The sequence below is a fragment of the Leptomonas pyrrhocoris genome (genome assembly GCF_001293395.1).
Source record: "Leptomonas pyrrhocoris isolate H10 chromosome Unknown, whole genome shotgun sequence".
Taxonomy (NCBI): domain Eukaryota; phylum Euglenozoa; class Kinetoplastea; order Trypanosomatida; family Trypanosomatidae; genus Leptomonas; species Leptomonas pyrrhocoris.
The window spans coordinates 905,125-926,499 of record NW_015438364.1 but is presented as its reverse complement, the minus strand read 5'-3'; the positions used below and the strand labels follow the sequence as shown (position 1 = coordinate 926,499).

The 21,375-nt window shown below is 55.3% G+C and overlaps 7 protein-coding genes across 7 annotated transcripts; all 7 read right to left on the bottom strand.

The window, feature by feature from the left end:
* Positions 1-164: 164 nt before the first annotated feature.
* Positions 165-842, bottom strand: ABB37_04841 (putative mitochondrial heat shock protein 20; the record flags this gene model as incomplete). Its single annotated transcript, XM_015802649.1, has 1 exon — positions 165-842. The coding sequence occupies exon 1, from the start codon at positions 642-644 to the stop codon at positions 165-167; it is 480 nt and encodes a 159-aa protein (XP_015659093.1). The 5' UTR covers positions 645-842.
* A 1,677-nt stretch (positions 843-2,519) lies between these two features.
* On the bottom strand, positions 2,520-4,940 carry ABB37_04840 (hypothetical protein; the record flags this gene model as incomplete). Its single annotated transcript, XM_015802648.1, has 1 exon — positions 2,520-4,940. The coding sequence occupies exon 1, from the start codon at positions 4,638-4,640 to the stop codon at positions 2,520-2,522; it is 2,121 nt and encodes a 706-aa protein (XP_015659092.1). The 5' UTR covers positions 4,641-4,940.
* An 834-nt stretch (positions 4,941-5,774) lies between these two features.
* Positions 5,775-8,239, bottom strand: ABB37_04839 (hypothetical protein; the record flags this gene model as incomplete). The annotated part of the gene is made up of 1 exon (XM_015802647.1): positions 5,775-8,239. The coding sequence occupies exon 1, from the start codon at positions 8,094-8,096 to the stop codon at positions 5,775-5,777; it is 2,322 nt and encodes a 773-aa protein (XP_015659091.1). The 5' UTR covers positions 8,097-8,239.
* A 553-nt stretch (positions 8,240-8,792) lies between these two features.
* ABB37_04838 (hypothetical protein) lies at positions 8,793-11,024 on the bottom strand (the record flags this gene model as incomplete). Its single annotated transcript, XM_015802646.1, has 1 exon — positions 8,793-11,024. The coding sequence occupies exon 1, from the start codon at positions 10,947-10,949 to the stop codon at positions 8,793-8,795; it is 2,157 nt and encodes a 718-aa protein (XP_015659090.1). The 5' UTR covers positions 10,950-11,024.
* Positions 11,025-12,289: 1,265 nt separating this feature from the next.
* ABB37_04837 (hypothetical protein) lies at positions 12,290-14,000 on the bottom strand (the record flags this gene model as incomplete). Its single annotated transcript, XM_015802645.1, has 1 exon — positions 12,290-14,000. The coding sequence occupies exon 1, from the start codon at positions 13,547-13,549 to the stop codon at positions 12,290-12,292; it is 1,260 nt and encodes a 419-aa protein (XP_015659089.1). The 5' UTR covers positions 13,550-14,000.
* Positions 14,001-15,033: 1,033 nt separating this feature from the next.
* On the bottom strand, positions 15,034-17,467 carry ABB37_04836 (hypothetical protein; the record flags this gene model as incomplete). The annotated part of the gene is made up of 1 exon (XM_015802644.1): positions 15,034-17,467. The coding sequence occupies exon 1, from the start codon at positions 16,378-16,380 to the stop codon at positions 15,034-15,036; it is 1,347 nt and encodes a 448-aa protein (XP_015659088.1). The 5' UTR covers positions 16,381-17,467.
* Positions 17,468-19,069: 1,602 nt separating this feature from the next.
* ABB37_04835 (putative kinesin) lies at positions 19,070-20,359 on the bottom strand (the record flags this gene model as incomplete). The annotated part of the gene is made up of 1 exon (XM_015802643.1): positions 19,070-20,359. One exon carries the CDS (start codon positions 20,357-20,359, stop codon positions 19,070-19,072), a length of 1,290 nt encoding a protein of 429 aa, XP_015659087.1.
* Between the last annotated feature and the right edge of the window lie 1,016 nt (positions 20,360-21,375).

The following is a 21,375-nucleotide window of genomic DNA, read 5'->3' as shown; positions in this document are numbered from 1 at the left end:
AACAACTATATATGACCCCTCTCCACCAGAAAGGGGCCGCACTGGAGGGCAAACAGACTGCCGAGGCGACGAAAGCTGCAAGGCGTGGTAACGTGAGAAACAAAAGACGGAGGGAGGGCCCAACGTGCCTGTTGAACATCGTCACACAGGGCCGCCTCGGAGATTTACTCAATCTTGATTGACCCGGAGGATCCACTCGCGCTGGTGCTCAGCTTGGGGATGGTGACCACGAGCTGCGAGTCCTTGAAACTCGCCCTCACGCTCGTCTCATCCAACTTCGACGGCAGGTCGAAGCAGCGCTCAAAGCGACCCACGCCGCGCTCCGCCACGATCAGCGGGCGGTCGCTCTGCTCCTCCAAGTGCCGGCGGATGCCAGAGATGCAGATGGCCGACGAGCTCTCGGTATACACGCGAACGTCCTCCTTCTTCATCTCTGGCAAGTCAGAGATGAGCGTGTAGCTGTCGTTCTGCTCCGAAATGTCGACCGCTGGAATCCACTCCCCACGCGAGCGGGAGGAGAAGAAGGAGTTGAACATGTTGGAGCGAGTGGGATTGCCGAATAACGGAAACGCAAAGGGAAAGACGGCTTGGCGCCCGAGGAAGCCCTCGGCGTCGTCGTTGTTGCTGTCGCTCCGCCTGGGCATGTATTATGTAAAGAAATAGTGGACAGTGCGGGTTTTGTTGTTTCTGCGGCTGTTATATCCACAGGCAACGGCGATGGCAACGCTCCGTGAGAAGTTGGGAAAGGGCGAGCGCGCGGGTGCCTACACAAAGGAAAAAAAAAGAACTGTGAAGAGATGTTGGAGGGGAGACGGCGGTAGTGTTGTGCGTGAAGGTAATCTGTACCGGACACGGTAACAACAAGCAAAGACGGACGGTGTTGTCCACGATGATACGTGAGAGAGAGAGAGAGAGAAGAAGAAACAGAGGAAGAGGTCTTTTTTCAATGCGTTGGCTTCTTTAGCAACGCAGCGCGACTGCTCCTCCGCAACGTGCGTTTGACTTCTTGCCGGAGAATCCGCGCCTCGTAATAGGCTCGCAGAAACAGCGGAGGACGTTCGCCTCCTTTTTAGCAACGCGTGCAGTTTCCATGGATGCTCTCGTCTCGCTGTTCCTCCGCCGTACAACTGGAAAACACCAACACCAAAGGCCGGCGCGTTCTTCCGTGCTCAGAAGGGCGCACATGAGGAGAGAAGAGCATTCAACGGATTCGTAGTCCGCGCACAACCTGCGCAACTACAACGACGCAACGACGCTAGATGCAGCATCCGTCACATGGCACAATCGGTGCGTGAAGGACCACTTAATCCAGTGCGATGCATCATATTTATTTTTCTTCTTTAGCCATTGGTTCTGTCCTCATTTGCTTAATGGTTTCGGATGAATAAACGTACTCAATATTGGAGATGCGCGCTGGACACCAGGAGAAGGATTTGAACTTTAAAGAAAAAACGCGTTGAAACCTCCATAATAAACAGTAAATAATAAAAACATCTTGTCCTCCGCAGCCTTTGTAAACTGAACAGGGAGGGGAGGGGGGAAGCAGAAACACGCGAAGAACAACCGCAAAACTTGTTATTGATGAATGCGCATCGCAGCCGGCACTCAGCGATCTCTTCTAAAGGGGAACATCAAGGATCAGAAGGCAGAAAACAAAAAAAAGCACAAAAACAAAGGGAAAAGTTTGCGACGTCATCTCATATTTTTCGAAGACGACCAAAGAGAGAGCTATTAAAATACTTTGCTTGTTAGAAAAGAAAAAAAAAGGGGGAGAGAGTGAAGCGCAAGTTAAACGGAGAACAGAAAATCCTATTTGATGCTGTCACGTCGCCATGTCGTCCTGATGCACCACACAAAACAACAAGGAGCAAACGTTGTTGTGTGAGGCCGACGAACATTTTCCTGCCCTTGCTTTCCACAAACGAATTAAAAGAAGTAGTTCAATCGAGAAACTTGCAAATAACTTCACGCCGCCTCTGCGATCGCTGTTTAAAAAAACTACATTAATAGATATATGGCAAAGTGTTCCAAAAGAAAGGAGGAAAAGAATCAACTACATTGTTTACATCGACTGTTTTCTTTTTTGGAGGAAAAAAAAAACAAGTAACAAAAAAATAGGTCGTAGCCACCGCGGTTGTTGGAGCGAGAAGAGAAGTTACTCCGTTTTACGGGTCACGCACAAATGTGTAGGCGGAAGTGAGTGTTGGTGTGGGTTTACCTGTCACCCTCCTCCGTCTTGCTCTTCTTGCGTCCTTTCTATGCTGTTGGCCACGTACCGCGTAATGCAGCATCTGTTAAGAACACCTGTTTCGTCTCTTTGTGTGGAAAGGGGTGTGTGTATGCGTAGTGTACGAAGCTGGTACGCGCGTTGCCCGTTGCAGTCGTCTTCTTTCGCCATGGCGGAAGCGCTGCGGTCCACCCTTCATGTCTTGCCTTTTCATGTATATGGCTCTTCGCCGCAGGCTTCTAGTGAGGGAAAGAAGAGAAAAAAAACTCTTATGTCGCGCTCGCTTTTGACGCTACTCCGCCTCCTCTGTCATACGCTTCCAGTACTCCTTGTTTTCTGCGCAAAGACCGACGGCGAAGTTCATAGACGGCAGCAGAGCGGAGATGGCCTCCACCATCGGCTGCACAATATACATCATGAAGGATATCTGCCCCTTCGGGAACTCCTCCGCCTCCTTCGTGCGGTCCATGAAAGGCGAAATGGAAAGGCTCAGCATCCGCTCCGCGTCACCTTGTAGGTAAAACTCTCTCGCAATATTTTTGGCCCACTCCGCGTAGATGTGACTTGGACGGGCGCAGTTTGAAATATCAGCCATCTTGATCGACATGGAGAGCGCCAGCCGAACATCGTCCTTCTTGGAGAACCAGTCGCTCGTTTCGGACATGCGCACCTGGAAGTTCTTGAAGATCTTGGCGTGGTTGCCCATGTCCGTCGCCAGCACCATCTCAATCATCGTCTCCCGCACCATTAAGCGCTGTGCATCGGAGAGGGTGGCGAAGATGTTGTATAGCGGGTGGCGCACGAGCTCAAAGGTGCAGGCAATGTGGTGGTTCTCTAAGATGGATCGGTCGTTGTATAGGGTGGCGAGGTAGGCACCGGTGCGGGAGTGGAAGTTGTTGTTCAGCCCTGGGTGGTCGAAGTCGTGCACCGCGCCGGCGAGGATGCCCGCAAGAATCTCCTCCTTGCTCAGGCGGCACTTCGCCTCCAGGCCACCGAGCATCATGATGTAGTAGTTGATCTGGGTGACATCGGCGCCGTGCATGGCGTTGTGGTACGGGTTGGGGTGGTAGGAGCTCTGCACGGCCACTAAGAAGCGCCGCAGCACCTCATCGTCTATATTGAAGTACCGCACCAGGTCCAGCTTGTACAAGAGAAGATAGGTAGTGTAGAAGAGCGCGTTGCCGTCGGTGATGATCTCCAGCTGGATCGTGTCGTAGTCCCAGCAGTCGATGCCTTTGAAGATCTCGAAGGCGTCGAAAATCACCTTCTGATTGCCGCTGGCCTCGATCTGCCGCCGAATGTCCGGCCGCTCCAGCACAAGCGAGATCTCGCTGAGCTTCATGTTGGGCCCCAGCGGGAAGGCGGCGCGAATGCAGGCGGACAGCACCTCATCGGGCTCCTCCTCCTGCGGAATGTGCTCCGGCGACCACACCGAGTGCTGAAACGGCTGCGCACCGCCCGCGTCGTAGAGCTGGTCGACGGGGTGTTTTGTGATGATGTGCTCATCGCGGGCCTTGAGGCGCCGCTCCAATTTGCGCACCTCGCGTCCCTCAAGCATCGTCTGCTGCGACTGCAGCGCCGACTCCTCCCGCAGCGGCTGCACTAGCGGCAGCAGACTCTCCGAGTGCTTCGTGTGCTCCTGCACGGCAGCCGCGAGCACGTCGGACGCGCACTCCACCCTCGCCGCGCACCTCTCCCGCTCGCCCGACACGGCGCGGGCGCGGTTGTACTCGATCGCCCGCGTCAGCGGATACATCGCAAAGTCGTAGACCGCCTTTGGGTCCGGGGCGCCCCCCTCCGACACCACCTCCATCGTCACGACGAACGGGAAGGTGCGGGAGGGGTCCTTGCTATTGAAGATGGTGAAGGAGACGTCCTTGCGGGTGTGGGTGACGGTGGTCACCGTGGCGCTGGATTTAATCATGGCGATGGCGATGGATTTGAAGAAGGGAGCCCAGGAGAAGCCGACCTTGGCGGCGTGCTTCGCCTCAGCGAGCTCGGCATCCGTGAAGGCGTGCGCAAAGACGGCGCCGGTGCAGTTCTCGAGGTACGAGAAGACGGTGCTGTCCGTCTGCGCCGCGCAGAAGAAGAACAGCGTGCCAACGGAAGACGACTTGACACGGTCATCCATCGCAAGCGCACCGTACTCCTTCACGTACTTCTCCTTACCTAAAAGTTTGTGGCTCTCCTCCGCAACCGTGAGAGGGGGCGAGACGGCGTGGCTCTCGGCGGCAGCAGGCGCCTCTTGGTCCGCGTAGGCGCCGCCTCCTTCGTCGCCCCCGCTGCTGGCAGGAGGGTAGTCGGGTACCTTTGGGGCGGCGGCGCGGCTCGCAACAGGAACGGTCACCGCTTTCTGGGAACTAACCACGGCAGGCGACCCGCTCGCCGCGGCTCTTGAGGCTCCGCCACCCATGCGAACGCAAGTTAATAAACGGAGAACGTAACGCGAATTGTGAGAAGCGAAAAGGAGAAAAAAACGAGTTACGCGTGTCAACGGCGACGTCGCAGTCTTCAACGCAAATAATGGTTTTTCTACGTTTTTAATATAAATATTTTTAGTGGCAAAAAGAAGAGAGGTGAATATATATAAACAAAAGCACAGCGCTGACGCCCCTTCAGTGGTGCAATAAAGCGGCTGTCTGACGCACGGCAGGAAAGCAAAAGCAGATGTGTTCTTCTTTTTCGTGTTTCTTTTGTTGAGCGCGTGTGTTCTGCGTGTGCGCAGCGGCAGTTAAGGGGGTTTAAGAAAAAAAAAGGGAGGCAGAATCAACCGAAGGAGATTGACGACGATGCGGACCCACACACACTCTCGTGAAAAAAAAAAAGTGAACTCTCGGTCCATTGGTCTTTGGAGCACAGCAGCGTCCTCACTGGAGTCATCGACGAAGCACATTGTAAAAGCGGACAGGAAAACTACTAATCCGGAAAAACCTTCTCCCTGTTGCGTGGGTTGGCCCGGCAGTTAATCGCTGTTTTTCCCTTTCTCTGCGCTTTTGCCTCTTCTTCCTCTATGCGCCTTTTTTGTCTTCTCGTGAGTTCCTGTAATGCGGCATGACAGACTTAACGGTAGCTACACTGCCGAACACGACAGTATAATGTAGAAGGGAAAGCTCTAGGAATCAGAAAAAAGAAAGGAACCAACAAAGCCAACAATGGCACGCACACCGTAATGCGCACCATCACCTCACCACACGTTCTACCGACTCGAACAACGACACTCGACCGCACGAGCGGGTACGCCTTCAGCGCTTCAGTATTAGAATCCTCCAGAGGAGAGGAGATCACTTCACCTGTTTAAACGATAAGAAGAAGAATAACCGAGGTGAAGCTGGTGTGTTCGGGCACTTCCCAGCGAAAACACGCACTCTGAAATGCAGATGAAGAAAGTTTGAGGGTGAGCAACAGAGAGCGCGCAAAAGTACATAAATATGCGGGGGCGTGCGTATGTGTATGTGTGTGTGTATGTCAAGACAGCGGAGTGCAGGAAATGACAAGAAAAGACGGCACCTTCGCAGCAATCGAAAAACAGCTGAGCACTTTATCAAAGTTAATGCTTCGGCGTTGCCGCCGCCTTCTTACTTGCGGCCTGCGGTTTCGTCTTCTTGATCACGACAGGTCGGCGTGGCTCCGGCGAGAAATCCTCCAGACGGCAGGCGAAGTCCTCATCCTTCAGGATCTCCGGCTTGGGAGGGCGAACACACTTCTTCTTGTGCGAGTGTCGGTGCGTCTTCAACTTGTCCAGCGGGATCGGCGGAGGGGCGAGCCGCTCGTACACCAACTCCCCACCGCGTGCTTTGGGAGAAGTGGCGGACTTCGGCGTCGGGGGAGCTACACGCGACGGCTGCTCCCCTTCCTTTTTGCTGTCCTCCGCCTCCGCCGCTGCGCTCTCCTTCCTCTCCTCACCAGCCCCGTTTGCTATCCCCTCCACCTCTCCGGCTGGCGGGGCCGCGGAGGACGACGATGGGGGCGACGACGAAGAAACAACGGCGGCTGGCATTGCAGGCGTGAGTGTGACTGGCGTAGTCTCCGGCGCAGCGGCGGGGGCGAGAGGCGACGGGGCTCGTCGCGGTCCTCGCTTCACCACCTGCACCACCTTGTGTGTGGGCGACGGGGTGGGAGCTGCAGAAGAACGTGGAGCGGCTTCCGCTGGTGCACACACCTGCGTGTCCACAGCTGCAGCCGCAGCCGCAGCCGGCGCGGAATTCTCCGGGAAGGCATCGCGGTGCGCGGACAGCGGGGTGCTGCGTCGTCTCGTTGCCTCGACCGGCTGCGGTGCCGCGACGGCCGCGGCAGCCTCCTCCTCTGTCGGTGGCACAAATCGGCGGGTGCGGACGACAGTTGGGGGTTTGGTGCCACTGGACTTCGCCGGAGACGATTGCACCACGGTGGGCGTGCTTGCTGGGGTTGCGGAAGAACTGTCCACCAGCCCAGTAGAAGCAGTAGAAGTTGCGGCAGGAGCAGCGGTGACGGGCCTTGCAACGATCACCGGTCGTGGGGCCAGGGGCTGCGCGGCAGACGCGTGGTTCGGCGAGCCAGACAGCAGCTGGGCAGCCACCTCGACCGTCTGCTCTGTCGGCGGGTGCTGTCCGCACTCCACACACACGCTCTTCTGGGAAGCGCCCAGGGCCTGCTGGGAACGAGGCAGCGCATGGCGGTCCACCATGTCCCAGCTCACTTTCGCGGGGCGGGAATCGTCGCTGCCGGCGACGTTTGACGTGGGCGACGGTCCACCACCAGCAGCCGCGGCGGATAGGGTGGGAGGAGCCGAAATCACCGTCGTCCCGCCGTAGTACCGCTTAACCGGGGCGTAGGGGTTGTACTCCACCAGGCCACTTGCATCCTTGTGCACCGGCGGCGCGTTCTTTGGCTGGGCGAGGCGCTGAAAAAGCACCGCTGGTGGCTGCGTCGACGGCGTTGTCACGGGCGTGTGCGAGCCCCCGCTGCGCGGACGTGGCAGAGGGAGCGGAGGAGGAAAAGAAGATGTACTCGGCCGTCTCTCTTCCGGCGGTGGAGAGCTCGTCTGCTTTCGCGAGGCGTAGAGCCGATCGAAGATGCCGCCCGAGGAACCTGCCCCGCTCCCGTTCGTTGTGGTGGAGCGCGAATGAGGGACGGGCTCGGGCGCCGCCTCTGCCGGGCTGGGGTACTTCCTTGGTGCGGCGAGTTTCTCCAGTCGTGCTTGCTGCGCGGCGGAGAGCGGCCGTGGCTTCGACGGTGCTGCCGCGGCTTTCTCCGTCGCTGAGCCGTGCGCCACGGCGGTGGAAGAGAAGCTCCGTGGCTTGCCTGCCAAACGGGGAGGAAGAGTCGTGCGCGGGGCGCGGGGGGACTTGGCCTGCTGCTGCCGGTCGCGCTCCTCCTCCTCGGTGAAGTTCAGCACCGGCCCATAATTCGGCTGAGGCGGCTCAAACGGAACGCCCTGCGGGTCACGCGGCAGCGACATTCGCTCAATGTGGCGCTGACTGGATGATAGGTTTAAGCTCGCCCCGTGTGAGCGCGGCGTCCCACCCTGCGGCCCGCTCACTCTGCCGTTGCGGGTGTTGTGCGACGAGGCGAGGCAGGAAAGGTTGCCGTTGGCGAGAGGGGAGTTGCCCGGTCTCGCCTCGTGCCACGACGCCTCCTTCTCCGCCGCGGAGACGGGGCCACCGGTTGAAGTCACCGCACTCGCGGAGAGGGAGAGCGCGGTGTGGAAGGTGGCACTGCGCTCTCGTGGTCGCACCGGTCCGGCAGCCGCCAGCACCGCCTCATCATCATCGCCCAGTGAGAAGCGGGAAATGGGCTGCGATTTGTAAAAAGGGACGTCGCCGTCGTTGATGGCCAGCTCCGCGGCAGCCTGCTGCGCTGCCTTCTGCGAGGCGGACGGATACGAAGGCATGTCAATGCAAACGAAGTGACCAGGTCGAAAAACAATGAAGATGGAAAAACTCTTGTGGGGATGAAATTGGTGTTGCCGTCCGTTCAAGCCCATGTGACAGCCACGACTGTGATGCAGTAGGAGGATCCGTGGATGGAACCTCTTCCCCTCAAACGTTAAAAAAAAAAAGAAGGACAAAGATGACGATAGTGCAGAGATGAAAACGTGGAGAATGGGGACGAGTGCAAGAAACGTTTGCGGCGCTGTGCTGCACCCATCCCTGCAAGCTGCATCGCTTCATTGGGGTTCACGCCCACCCAAGAGGAGATCGTTCGTTGCCGTGGAGGGGAGACGACAGACCTCACCGCGCACGCGGAGGCGCGAGCATCTCCGTTGACCACCCATCAAGAGCGTGAGCTGCGAATTGAACGCGATGCACACTGGAAGAACAAACAGCAACACCAGAAAGAGAATCGAGCGCCGGTGACCGTGCCCGCAACGGCGGATCGGTGTTTTGGAGGCTGGATGAACTCTTTTCTCCCGTAAACACAGAAAGCCAATTTTTGATAAAAGAGAGGTGCAGTCCTCTACGGCGTGCGCTCCTCAAATCTAAATGTAAGTCTAACGATGGTGCAGTAGTAATACAGAGAAGAAAAGGGGGAAAAACAATAACAGCAGCCGTCACGCCAGTTACCTGTGCCGCAGTTCAACATCCTCCTAGACGTCAGAGGTCCACAGCTGCGCGGAGGGCCACGTTTCAGATGCCGAGACCGGCGGCCGTAAACTGCGTATGGCCGACGCCCCCACGGGACGATAATCTCGTAGAGGCGTCGCTGCCGCAACAGACACCGGCCTCGACGGCTTCACAGAGCTCGTCGCTTGCTGCACAGCATCTTGTCGCTCCTGCAGCTCCCGTCGCTGCCGATGGGCACGTTGCTGACGGTCGAGGTACGCGTTGACGCCCCACGCTTGTCCATCGCCGCCGTACAAACTCGGAGAGAGCGCCTGTGCGGCTGCTGCTCGCCCTAGCACCCTTGATTCAATCTGCTCCGCCTTGGCCTCCGCAGCTGCTGCGCGCTCAGCCTGCCACTGCCGCATCGTCTCCATGTGCTCATCACGCCGCTGCTGCCACTCCTTGTTGCGCTGCGCGACCGCAGCAGGGCCGCGCCGATCACCGCTGGTGCTGTGCGGTGCATCGGCCGCCAATGCCGCAGACCGTGCGTTGACCCGCGGCTGGAAGGTGCACTCCCGCAGCTCTTGCTCACGTTGCTCCCAGCGCAACGCGTCCAAGCGCGCCTGGCGTCGCCGTTCGTAAGCGTCGAGGGAGGCGACGACGGCGCTAGGCAGCAGCGGTGGTGGTGGAGTCACCGCCGAAGACGATAGGGACGGCCCTGGCCTACGGGCAGTGGTGTCGCCCGTCATGTCGAGCCGTCCCTGTGTGGGCTGACGCGGCGTGGCCATCGAGGCACAGACCGACGTGTCGTGCGAGTGCGACGGGTCGACGTAGCTGGAGAGGGAGTGGACGGCAGAGGAGCGACACAGCCGCTGCATCGGTGTTTCGGGCAGGCGCTCCGCGATGGCCGCACTGACGGGGTTAATCGACGGCTGAAAAGCATCACGGGTGGTGGAGTTGCGGCGAGGCAGAGCAGAGCCACCGAATGCGGGTGACGATCTCGCCGCGTGGAGGCCAGCGTCGCTCTCCCGCTGATACCGCGGAGCGGTCACGGCGGCCAGGGTGGTGACTTCGGGCTGGAACGGCGTGTGCGCCTCGCGCCAGGTCACTTCGCGCTGCAGGCGGCGAATGGCAGCAGCGTAGCTCTCGGCGTGCAGCCGGCTGCCTACGTCGCCGAGACGGTGCATCGCAGCTGCGCGGTGGGTGATTGCCGGTGAGGCCTGCTCGCGAACTTCGTGCTCCGCCTCGGCGGCCTGCAACTGCGCAAATCGTCGTCGGTACTCCGTAATGAAAAGAGTCTCCGAGGCGGGCAGCCCCTCCAGGCCCTCGCGGGCCTTCTTCGCCGCTGCCAGCTTGGCAGAGTGTCGATTGATGGCCGGTCCTTGCTGCAGCTCTTGCAGATCCTCCAGCTCTGCGCTTTGGCGGATCTGTGCTAGTTCCTCAAGCCGCTTCGCCCGCCACGCAGCGCGATCCGCCGGAGGCTCCTTATAGCGTGCCTTGGTCGCTTGGGCGTGGGCGGAGATGTGCGGGTGGAAAGTCGCGACCGCAGCGAGGTCTTCCTCCTCTCGCTCCCTTCGCAGCTGTGCCGCCTGCCTCTCCTGCTCTGCCTTGTCCTTGGCGCGCTGCAGCAGCTTGTCTTCAATGCGCTGCCCCTCTGGCGGAAGTCGGCGCGCGGGCTGCAGCGGCTCCACGGGCAGCGCCGTGGGGGCAAGTTGGATACGCGGGGCAGGACGGAGCTCGCGCATCTCGCGCTCCATCGCCTCTTGCCGCAGCTGCTCCAGACGCTCTTGCTGGAGACGACCTTTTTGGAGAAGCTGCTCGTAGATGGGCACTCGCGGTGACGGCGCGGATGCCTCGTTGACGTGGAAGGTGTTGACGGTGGCGCGTGCGGCATTTCTAGTGGTCTCGCTTTGCGTCGCTTCTCCTACAGAGGTGACGTCGTTGGCTGCTCTCGGTGCTCCTGCGGAGCGCGACGACGGCAGACGTGTCCCATCCGTGCCTTCATTGCCACTCTTCATCTCCAGAAAACGCGCACCGCCCAATCCTTCGTTGTGGAAGCTCGATTGCAGGCATCGCGGCATGGGAGCGGAGAGAAGAGAATTGATGCGCTCCTGAAAGAGCTGCCGTGGTGACTTGACAGCGGTGGTGTAGGTCTCATGGGGAAAAGGCGGGGCTGCGCCGCCGTCTGGAGAGCTCGGCATATTCAACGATGCTAGCGGCTCCACTGCGACCTAGAGCTACAGCACCGTTTCCTTTCATGAAGGCAAACACGTGCTTCACACACAACGAATCGGAAAAAGAAATAAGGAAGGATAAAGAAGAGAAATTAGGAAAACGTACGCCTCTCCGGCTGCACGTCGAGAAAGTGTGTACTTGTCCGTGAACACAGCAAGAGCCATCAGGACAGAAAGGCGGTTTTGATACGCACGCAATTTCTGGAACATCCGGTGCTGTTCTAGGCAAGACTTAATCCCTTCTATTAGAGATTTCAGCTGAGCGGTTAGAGATACTTGTAGCCATTCATTACAAGTGTTGTCTGGTTTGTCACTGCACACTGCGGTGGCCGTTCGAGTTCTAAAAAACCAGAGACGTATATTGGTTTACCCGCCGCTGCTCGCGCTTAACTTTTGAGTTTTTTTCTTCTTTTCCATTTGCTCCTGTGCAGGGAAAACAAGCACAAAAGCTGATCATGCAATGCAAAACAAAGCTAGAGGGAGAGAGAGAGACACGTTCTTTGGGCTGTGCTGAGGAGATGATTGTATCGATCTCATAACGGAAGAAATAACAGCACTAACAGTGCAATGTGACACCATTTCCCTTTGTCACTGAAACAGCAACGACACCAAAAGACAGTAGAGCGAATAGCCCGGCCGATTAGAAAGCAGAAACAAAAACTAGCGGAAGCATCGCCGTGAAGATGCTGAACTAAATTGAAGGCCTCGATAATGATCTTCCTTTTTGTGTGAGCTGGCTGACCTCATACATCTTGTACCTTTTCCTTTTTTGTCTCTCATTTGTCTTGTGCAGCACCTTCTACGGTGCAGCTAGAAATACATAGCATAATAGTAAAAAAAAAAACAGAAAAAACAATGAGACAGAGCAAGTATTGAAAGAGGGAGAAAAAAAAATGAGCAGCTGTATCCACCTAACATCACCGCTTTCATGCACGAGCAATGTGCGGTGAAAGAGGCGATGCACATGGCACAATGAGCGTGTGGGTTCTCAAGTCTACGGATGTCGACAAGGCATGTAAGATATGTATAAAAAGGAAAAACGTGGAGAAAAGATGAATAAGCTACTGGGCTTTTAAGTCGGAGGTATGAGATGGCAACGAGCAGCTGGCAGATGAGAAACAAAGAGAGGAGACACTTTGTTTGTTTTCCAGTTAATGAGATGTTTCTCTACGCGTTCTTGTAGAGGACTTGCAGCTCCTCTTAGAGCGAAGGGTCCAGGCCAGTCGAAGGTGAGCACTGACCCGGCAATGCATTTGCAGGGGAGCACAACAATCGAAGCTGTCACGAGTGGCTGTTTTATGAAGTGCTCACTTGCGCTTCTTCGATTCGGCGTAAAGCTTGCTGGCCTCCTTGTAGTCGTTGTACGTTGCATCGCTCACGTTTTCGTGCAGCACCGTCGCCATCATCCGCTGGCAGTGCGCCGCGTACAGAATAGGGTCCTGCTTCTCCTCTGCCGTCGGGTAGTACACTGGCAGCGCGCGCGCCTCCGCGTAGTTCACAAACTGGCAGCTGAGACGCAGCAGGATGTCGGAGAAGCTGTTGCCGCCCACCTCGCGCCCCGTCCACGCGGAGTTGAAGTGCCGATAAGGAAACGCAAAGCAGACCATCTGCACCGGCGCACCAGGCGCGAAGACACCCTTCTTGAACTGAAAGAGCGTCTGTTGATTGCACGTTGTGCCCTCCGGAAATACCATCAGCTGCGGCCCGTTCACGTTCCTCGCAAAATCAAAGATGGCCTGCTGCGTTTGCGCGCGCGACGTGGCGGCGTCGCGGTCGACCAGGATGCTCTCGCTGCACTTGACGATGCTGCCGATAAAGGCAAACTGCAAGTTTTCCCGCCGCGACACAAAGGCGGGGAGGTCGGCCATCAGGTAGAGCAGCATCAGCTCCGTCACGCAGCTGTGGTTGCAGATCAAAAATTTGCACTCCGTGCGGCTGGCAAACTTTCCGTAGAACTGCACGCTGTGAATCCCGAGGAGAGAGAGCGACACAATTGCCAGCAACTTCGTCATGCGGGACCAGAAGCCGAACCACCAAGGGTGCGCGTAGCGGTCAAAGCGGCCGGCGACGCTCGTGCAGAAGAGACCGAGGAAGATGGTCGCGAGCGCCGAGAAAAAGCGCACAAACACGATGCCGGTGACGACAAAAAATCCCACTTTAATTCCCTCGTACGTGGTGAAGGGAGTATCGTATCGGAAGGCCTCCATCTTGTCTACCTTCGGGGGGTTGCTGCTCACGTAGTCGTCCGTGAGAGAGAGCCGAATGGGCCCTGGGAAGAGGAGGCAACGGAGGTTTTCTACAATAAACAGCGTGACAAGGAAGACGCCGTTGGCGCTAAAGTACACGCGAAGCCAGGTTAAGACGCCCCACGAGGCAGCGGACGCCGCGCAGTCGCCCTCGGGGCAGCGCCGAGCATCGGCGTGATTATAAAACGGCGCGACGGCGCCGCGAAAGAAGAGGTACCACATGCACATGGCTATCGGAATGCGAAGAAACCCCTCCAGACGGCCGTTTGTCAAGTACGGCATACACACGCCGAACGCTCTCTTGGGCTTCTCGTTTGACATTTCTTTTTGCTGGTGTTGCACTTAGGGAGCACTGGGCTGCAACCGACGCTTCTACTCGCAATAGGTTACTTTTTATCTTCTGTCTCCTCTCACAGTTCTGCGCAGCGCACGAAGACGGTAAGAGGGAAAGAACCGCGATTACGTCGTGGGGACACAACAAGCTGTACGTGGAAGGCGTTCCGGGTCAATGGAAGACGACCAGGTGATACTCCAATCGGCAAACAAAGAACGAGATTCTTCGAGAGATGAGCAGGAAAAAAAAACAAAAACAGAAATGAGAAGACAGCCCCCTCTCCTTTTTTCTTTGGGGGTGAATACACGCTCAGCTCGTCGTATAAGTTCTGAGAACAACTGTGTGCAACGGGAGGGGGGAACGGTTCCAAGTTGCGAGGTCCGTAGATATCGGTGGGCTCGCCTTTTCTCAGACGCAAGAGAAACACTTAAAACAACTGAAGTCACCGGGTGATGGCAGAGCAGGTGATGAAGGATAGAAGAACGGGTGGTGATGCGTGTGAGACCCTTTTTGAAACGTGCAAGCGCAGTGAACGCCCTTTGCAGAACGGCAAGTCGGTTGTCGCGTAGGTGCAACTATACCGCGGTGCACCACAAACGCAGCGAACACACCTTTCTCTCCCGAAGCGTTGAGCTTTTACGGACTTGTGATGCATTCAGCACAACTGCCTTTTTCATTCTTGTAGCTGCCGTTCAATCCTGTAGAACTATTCACGCAGTCCGCATTTGACCTGTGTAGGTTACAGGTAGCACAGCACTGATGGGAACTACTTGGGGCCTCTTTCGTTCACAATTTTTTTTTCTCTTTCTTCTCTTATTCATCTTGTGTGTTTTCGTTAAGTTGCTGCCAAAGAGGCGAGGACCGACCCTCAATATGGTGCGGTACATGTTCGCTTCAGCAGCAATAAGGTAGAAACGACTACTCGCCGGGGAAGCAGCGCAATTAAAACAGAAATGCGTAAAAGTAAGAAAAAAAAACAATAATAATGAAAGAGAAAGGAAAAAAACGAAGCTTTTGCCAGTTGCCCTCTTCGATATATGCTGAGGAAATCATCGAAGATGAAAGCAAACTCGCGCACACACGTGTGTGCGCTCATGTATAAACAAACAAAAGGAGAAACTCAAGTAGAATTTACGCGAAAACATCCAAAAGAAAGGAGAGGTGAAAAGCGAAGCGGGTATCAATAAGTATATATGTAGATATATATATAGGACAATGCCAATTACAACACCAGAAAATAAGCGTATTATTATTATGTACAGAGAACGGAAAAAAGAGGGGGGTAAAAAGAGCACGTGAGAAAGACCTTCAGGAGAAAGAAACAGAAAAAATGATGCTCAGTCCATGAAAGTTAAGTTTGGCTATGCTCGTCATAGAAGCAAATAGGACAGAAGGGAAAAAAAAAACACCGACAACAGCAAGAGGCCGCCTCTTTAATCTACAGTGCGTACGGGAAAAAATGAAGAAGAAACTACGTTGTGTACCGCGAGCGGAAAATCCGCGCCGACGTTGCCCAGCCTGTCTCGACAGTTCTTCGCACCGCCAGCACGTTCAGCTCAATCGCGTCTCCGCGCTCTAGATAGACATTCTGGCGCGTAATCCGTCGACTTGCGAGGACGTCTGTCAGGCACGGTTGCGTGAAGCGGCGGAAAACGTGATCGAAGATGTCGGTGAGGGTGGGCAACACCTTCTCCTGCGCGTTGTATGAGCGAGGAAACGGCACAATAAAGTCCGACACCAGGAGCGAGTTGCGCGGGTTCGCACTAAACACGCTCGGCGTGTTGTCTACAAGAATTACCCGGTCCATTGGACGGCCCAGCATGCGTAAGTCCTTCGTGCAGCCGGCGTCGCCGGACCACCACATTGGGTGACGGTAGATGCAGTGCTGCACCGCGCACACTGTGTCGATGACGCGAATCACGTCCAGCGCGTACTCCCGCGTCCCGGCCGTCCAGACAATTAACTCGCACTTGCCTTTCAGCGTTTTGAGCAACTGGCTCACTCCTGGACGCTCGTACAAGGTGGTGTCGCGGCTGTAAACAAGCGTCTCGTCCAGGTCCAACACCACCACCAGCTTCCCTACGTCTTGTGGTTGCGGTGGCGGGATGAGATAAGAAGACGGTGGAGGTGGTGTAGCGGAGGCAACAGGCAGCGGGCCGGTGCTGTCTGTTGGCTTGGTGCGTCGAGGAGCGCCCGCCCCTGCTGCGCCGCTGAGCCGCAGAGGAAGAGGCGCGGTGGTGCGAAGGGCACCGCTGCGCTCTGCGAAACGACTCAAGCTGCGGTGGCGGGCGACGTCCTCGACCGCCGTAGAGCCCCTCCTCCCCAACGCCCCTGCGGCGGAAGGCCCTGCTGCTGCCGCGGTCGGGGTTGGTGGCGCCGTGAGAGGCGAGGTGTAACCCAGACTGGACCGCCGAGCGTCACACGTCGCGTATCGGCTGCCGTCCCACCGGCTCCCACTGTCCTTTCCGTCGGCCGCGTAGCTCGAGGAACGGATTTGGCCGGAGAGGAGTGGTGGTGGTGAGAGGGGCTTCGGTGTTGGCACGTACGACGCCTGAGAGCCGTAGGCAGCTGCCGTGGTGCGGTAGCGCAACGAGGTCGACTCGACGACGTCCCCCGCCGCGTCGGCGGCCAGGTCCTCTGGTGGGGGCGACACAAAATTCTCAAACGTGGTTGGGGGACGCCCGCGGGGCTCGATGGGAGAACTGCGGAGGGACGTCGTCGTCCCACGATTCCACCGCCAGCCCGGATCGAGGTACGACGTGACGGAATGCGAGTCAGCGTCGTACCGATGGGGATGTGAGGAGGTGTGCGCACGCATTTCTCTATGTGTGGGTGCGTGGGGGCCGATGGGTGCTGTCGTACTGGTATGCGAAAACACAAATACACGACGAAAGAGCGTGTTTGGCGGTCAGCGCGGAACACGAACAGCTCGACTCTGAACACGACAAGCAGCGATGCTGAGAGGTCTAGAGAAAAAAAAGGATATGAAAGTATAACAAGGAAAGAAAGCGGGAGTGCGCCTTTGCTGCTCTAGCATCTGCAATATCTCTGCTCTAACGTGCGAGTTCTGCAACACAGTGGTACGTAAGAGGAGTCACCACAAGAAAGATACCAAAGAGAGGGGGGGGGACGGACAAGCGGGAAGAAAAAGAAAACAGAAGCGAAGAAAACAAAGTAAGTGATAATGTACAGTAGCGCCTAATTCAAAAACAGTAGTACAAGTACAAACGAAACATTAAAAAAAGGTGCAGAAAGTAAAGAGAACGGAAGAGAACGACTTTAAAAGAAAGAAGAGCGAAGTACGAATTCAATACTACAAAATAAAACAAAGTAGCGAAAATGAGAACGTAGAAAAAAAAAGGAAGAAAAAAGGAACAGAGAGAGATCGCCACAGCACGCTAGCGGACCACCTAGAATCGGGTACGACAACGAGAAGAGTTGTGTGTGTGTGTGTGTGTGCTTCGCACACCGAATACGACGTGATCAACGACGGTCAATCTCAGCTGCAAAGAAACAAGTTGATGCGATTTGTAAAAAAGGTTTGCAGCGTTATTTTCCTTTCTCCTTCTTTTTTTCCTGCGATTAAATCACTGATAGCGCCTCCGCACAAGAAATTTTGAAAAAGACAAGAAAATAAAGCGGGCACATAAAATCAGCCAGCGTAAATGGAAATAAGAAGCAAAACACGTGTTGTTGATTTCAGGAGAAACAAGAGAGAGAGAGAAAAGCAATAGGAAAATGGCGAAAGACGCACAAAACGCAATGCTGTTACACTTCGCCTCTTTAATAAGAGCAACACAAAGCGACGGCAAAGCGCTCGCGCTAGGCACGACCTTTTCACTGAATGGCTTGCTATATTTTTTGTTTTTTCAGACACGTTCAGTAAAAGGCGAAAGCAAGAGGCTAGCAATGGATTTCGTTGTAACATCGTTGAAAGAACAAAGAAGAAGAGTTAGCAAAAGAGAGAAAACCGTAGCGGGAAACGATACAACACTGCATCTGAGAAACGCGCATCACAGCTTCAAATGGCGCTGCCATTGACGGCTCAACGGAAACCTTAATTTTGATCTTCCGCCTTTCGCGAGCGTAAGTTGATGCTGACCTCTGTAGGGGTCATCTCAACCCCAACCCCATCCAAAGCGAGCATCTGCATCTCACTTCGAGGGCGTTGATTTCCGTGTTGTCTTATCGAGGCACACCAGTGTTGATAATTCGTCACTTTTCTGCTGTTTCATTTTCTATGTGTTGGTGTTTTGCAGAAGCAATGCGATGCGCAAACGGGGCGTGTCATTTTGCATTATTATTATTTTTTGTAAGTCTTCGGCAAGTCGCTATACACGGAGAATACTGGTCCAAAGTGCGGCCAGTATTCAAAAAAGGCTTTTGAAAAAAAAAAAAACTTACAAATCCCTTTCGGTGCAACGGGAAATGAAGAAGCAGCACTGAACTGTGCGTGTACGTGTCGTGTTTGCCGTTGGCTACGCCCACCCTATTGTTCTTTCTTGATGGTGTTTTGCGCAAAGCGCTGAATAAAGGAATATGATCCCTTCCATCTTGGTGTTCGTAAAAACCGCGTAGTTGCATACACACATGGTTCTCACAAGAAAAAAAAGTGGTCGAAGCTTGCAAAAAAAAAAGGGGGGGGGGGCGGAGACGGGCCAATTTCAAAGCACCGCACCCACATTCCATTCCTTTTCACTCGGATACACAAGTTCAGGTTGCTTGTGTTCCTCGACAAAAGCGAGACATCAACCACCCATGTATGTGCTTTCGAGTGTTTGTAAAACGGACTCCTTTCTCTCTCCAGTTGTGGCGCTGAAAGAAGGATAAGAAGAACGTGTATTGCGTTGATGGCAAAAAAAAAAGTGAAACAGAAAAGGAAGGGAGAAAAGCACCAATAGCGTTGCAGCCGAGTTCACCTACAAGAAAAAAGAGAAGGTAAGAGCGTCTCGGTTTAATGTACAAGTCGAAAAAAATGAAAAGCGAGGTGTCCGTAGCAGCTGAAGAAGGCAAAAAGAAGCGCGCAAAACTAAGTGCTGAAACCGAACACCTCGAAAGAGACAAATCGATGTGTGCTAAAGTGCTTGATAACATCACGCGACAGGTGCGAGAGCTCAAATTGCTTCACTAAGCCCCATCGGGGCGCCGTCGTGTCTTCCGCTGTTCTCGTTGTAAAATAGCGGTCATCCTGATCAAACAAAAGGGACAGCTTGCAGAAGGTGTGGCGCTCAAATTGCGCGGGAATATCATTGGCGCCGACAACAACGAGGCAGAACCGAAGATCGTGTCCGACGAGCTCCATCAAGTCATCGCTCGCCACAACGTTCTTGCCCACGGGAAAGAGGTGGATGTCTAGGGTCGCCGGGGTTAGTCGACCACTTTCTCCAAGAAGCGAGAGGCGAAAGGCGCGCCGCTCGCCACGCAGGACGCTCTCTAACGATAAGTCGCACCGCCCTTTGTAGAATAAAAACGACGCCTTGTTGTCCAGCTGCCAGATGAGCTGCCTCTCACCTGCTTCGACCCGCCGTCGTAGGGCGATGTTGCCGAGTTGAATGTGCCGAAGCGTTTCCTGCAGCCGCGACGCCGCTGCATCTTGCCAGCACGCCGTCTGCACGGCCAGTCGCAGTGCATCCCGCTCCTCGCGCAGTCCCGCCACGTCCACCTCCTTTGCGTCCTTCACCGCCGCCAGCGACTCCAGCTGCTTCTCCAGTCGCGCCACGACCGCCTTCAGCTCCTTCACCTCCAGCCTCTTGAAGGCGCTTGTTCACCTTCGCCTTATTCGTGATCGCCATCGCGTTCGTCGCGTAGTCCAGCGTCGAGATGGTCTCCGTCAGGTTGAACGCTGTCGGCGACACCGTCGCGAGCATCCACGTCTTGCTGTTGCCGCCAAAGCTCTCCGACAGCAGCCGGGTCAGCTTCGACTCGCGCAGCGAGATGAACGCGTCGCCGCCCTTGCGCTCACTGAACGAGTTCAGCGCACGCCCCAGCATCAGCAGTGAGAGGTTGATCTTCTTCGCCTCCTCGAACTGCTGCCCCGTCGACTCCGTCTTCGTCTGCCGCTCGCTCCCCGCGAGGTCCACCAGCGACACGACGCACTCCAGGTCCTTCTTCTCCACCGACGCGAACTCCTGCGAGAGCGTGATCTGCATAATCGCGTGCGAGCGCGAGCTCGTCTCGTTCATCTTCGTCTCCGCCGTCTGCCGGTTCGCGTTGCCAGCGCGCAGCAGCTCCATCATCCGCTCCGCGCTCAGCACCTGGTGCACGCTCGCTCCCTTCACGTACACGCGCCGCCGCGGATCCTCATGAATCTCCAGCGACTCCGGCTCCTGCCCGCGCTGCCGCGGCGTCAGCAGGTCGCGCACCTTCTCCATGTACACCTCGATCATCGTCAGCGACACGCGGATCGTCAGGTCCGCATCTTCGTCCACCATACGCTGCGCCTCTTCGAACAGGCACCGCACAAACCGCGGTGCGACGCCCTCGCACTCCTCGCTCCCCACCTCGCCCAGCAAGCTGTACGTCTTGCCGCTGCCTGTCTGCCCGTACGCGAACAAGCACACGTTGAAGCCTTTGTATGCGTCCTCCAACATCGGCTTGCCAATCGTCTCGAACACCTCCTCCTGTCCGCCGCCAAACACGTGGTCGAAGCGGTAGGAACGCTTTATCTTCTCATCGTCGATGATCACGTCGCATTCGTCGGACTTTTGTACCACAACTTTGCAATTTTTCAGATCCCCCCGGCCTACGGGCCGGATGCGGAGCGAGACCTGCACTCTGGAGCGCCCATCGTCCGACATCCGCCACAATTATGCTGCAAATAGAGAAAATGCAAGCGAGAAAAAAGAAGAGCACCCAAGAAAATAAAAGAGGGAAATCAACGAGTAATGGGCTTTGAATAATATCGCCGTCGCCTCACGCCACTTCACGCGATTCGGACGTAAAACACCTAAGGGTCAAGGTGAAAACGAGAGTAAGAGTAGTATAAGGCAAGAAAGACGACACAAACAGACGAAACGAGAGGCAGGCCAACATCTAAAAGAGAAGGAAGAAGGGAATCTGACGACACTACGTCTTTATGTGCGTATTAAAAGTCTGCGATGAGACGCAGATGAAAATCGGAGAGTTCCTGTGAGAAGCCACTTTTCAACACGCAGATTCCCGCGGTGTCTAAAAAAAAAAATGAGCTGTGAGTATAAACGCCTTTTCTCTCCTTTCGAAAACGCTGTTGTTTGCGCAAACGGGATAAAGCAGTGCAGACGCACACATACACACACGCACACATAAAAAAAAAAGAAAACACCTCAAGTGTGTTTGTGTGGGAGTAGCTTATGCGAAACAGGCCGTGTGTTTCTCCTCTTTTGCAGAAGCTAGGGGTAATTAATAAATAAAATGCATGCGTTCATGTTTTGAGGAAGAAGAGAAGAAAGTTTAACCAAAGCAAAGAGAGGTGAAGAAGCAATGTGTATTTCCTTTATTAACGAGATTGGGTGCTTGTTTGTAAGTTTTCTGCGCTCCGCTTAGCAACTCTTTTAAAGGGGGTGGAGAAAAAACATCGGTTTTGTTGTCTAGTTCTGTGTACATGAACGCACCTTACGCACACTTCGAGCACCGCGTTGTTCACGCAACCAGAACTCAGCAAGTTTACTTTTTGGATGTTATGTCTTGTTTTGCTGTCAGCATGTTTGTGTTTTCCATAGCAGGAAATAATTATAAGAAAAAACGTATGAATAGCCCGGCTCGACGATCTGAAGAGAGCAACAACAGGAAGTAAAAAAAAGGGGAGCACAAGGGTGACAAACCCTGCAGACTAACG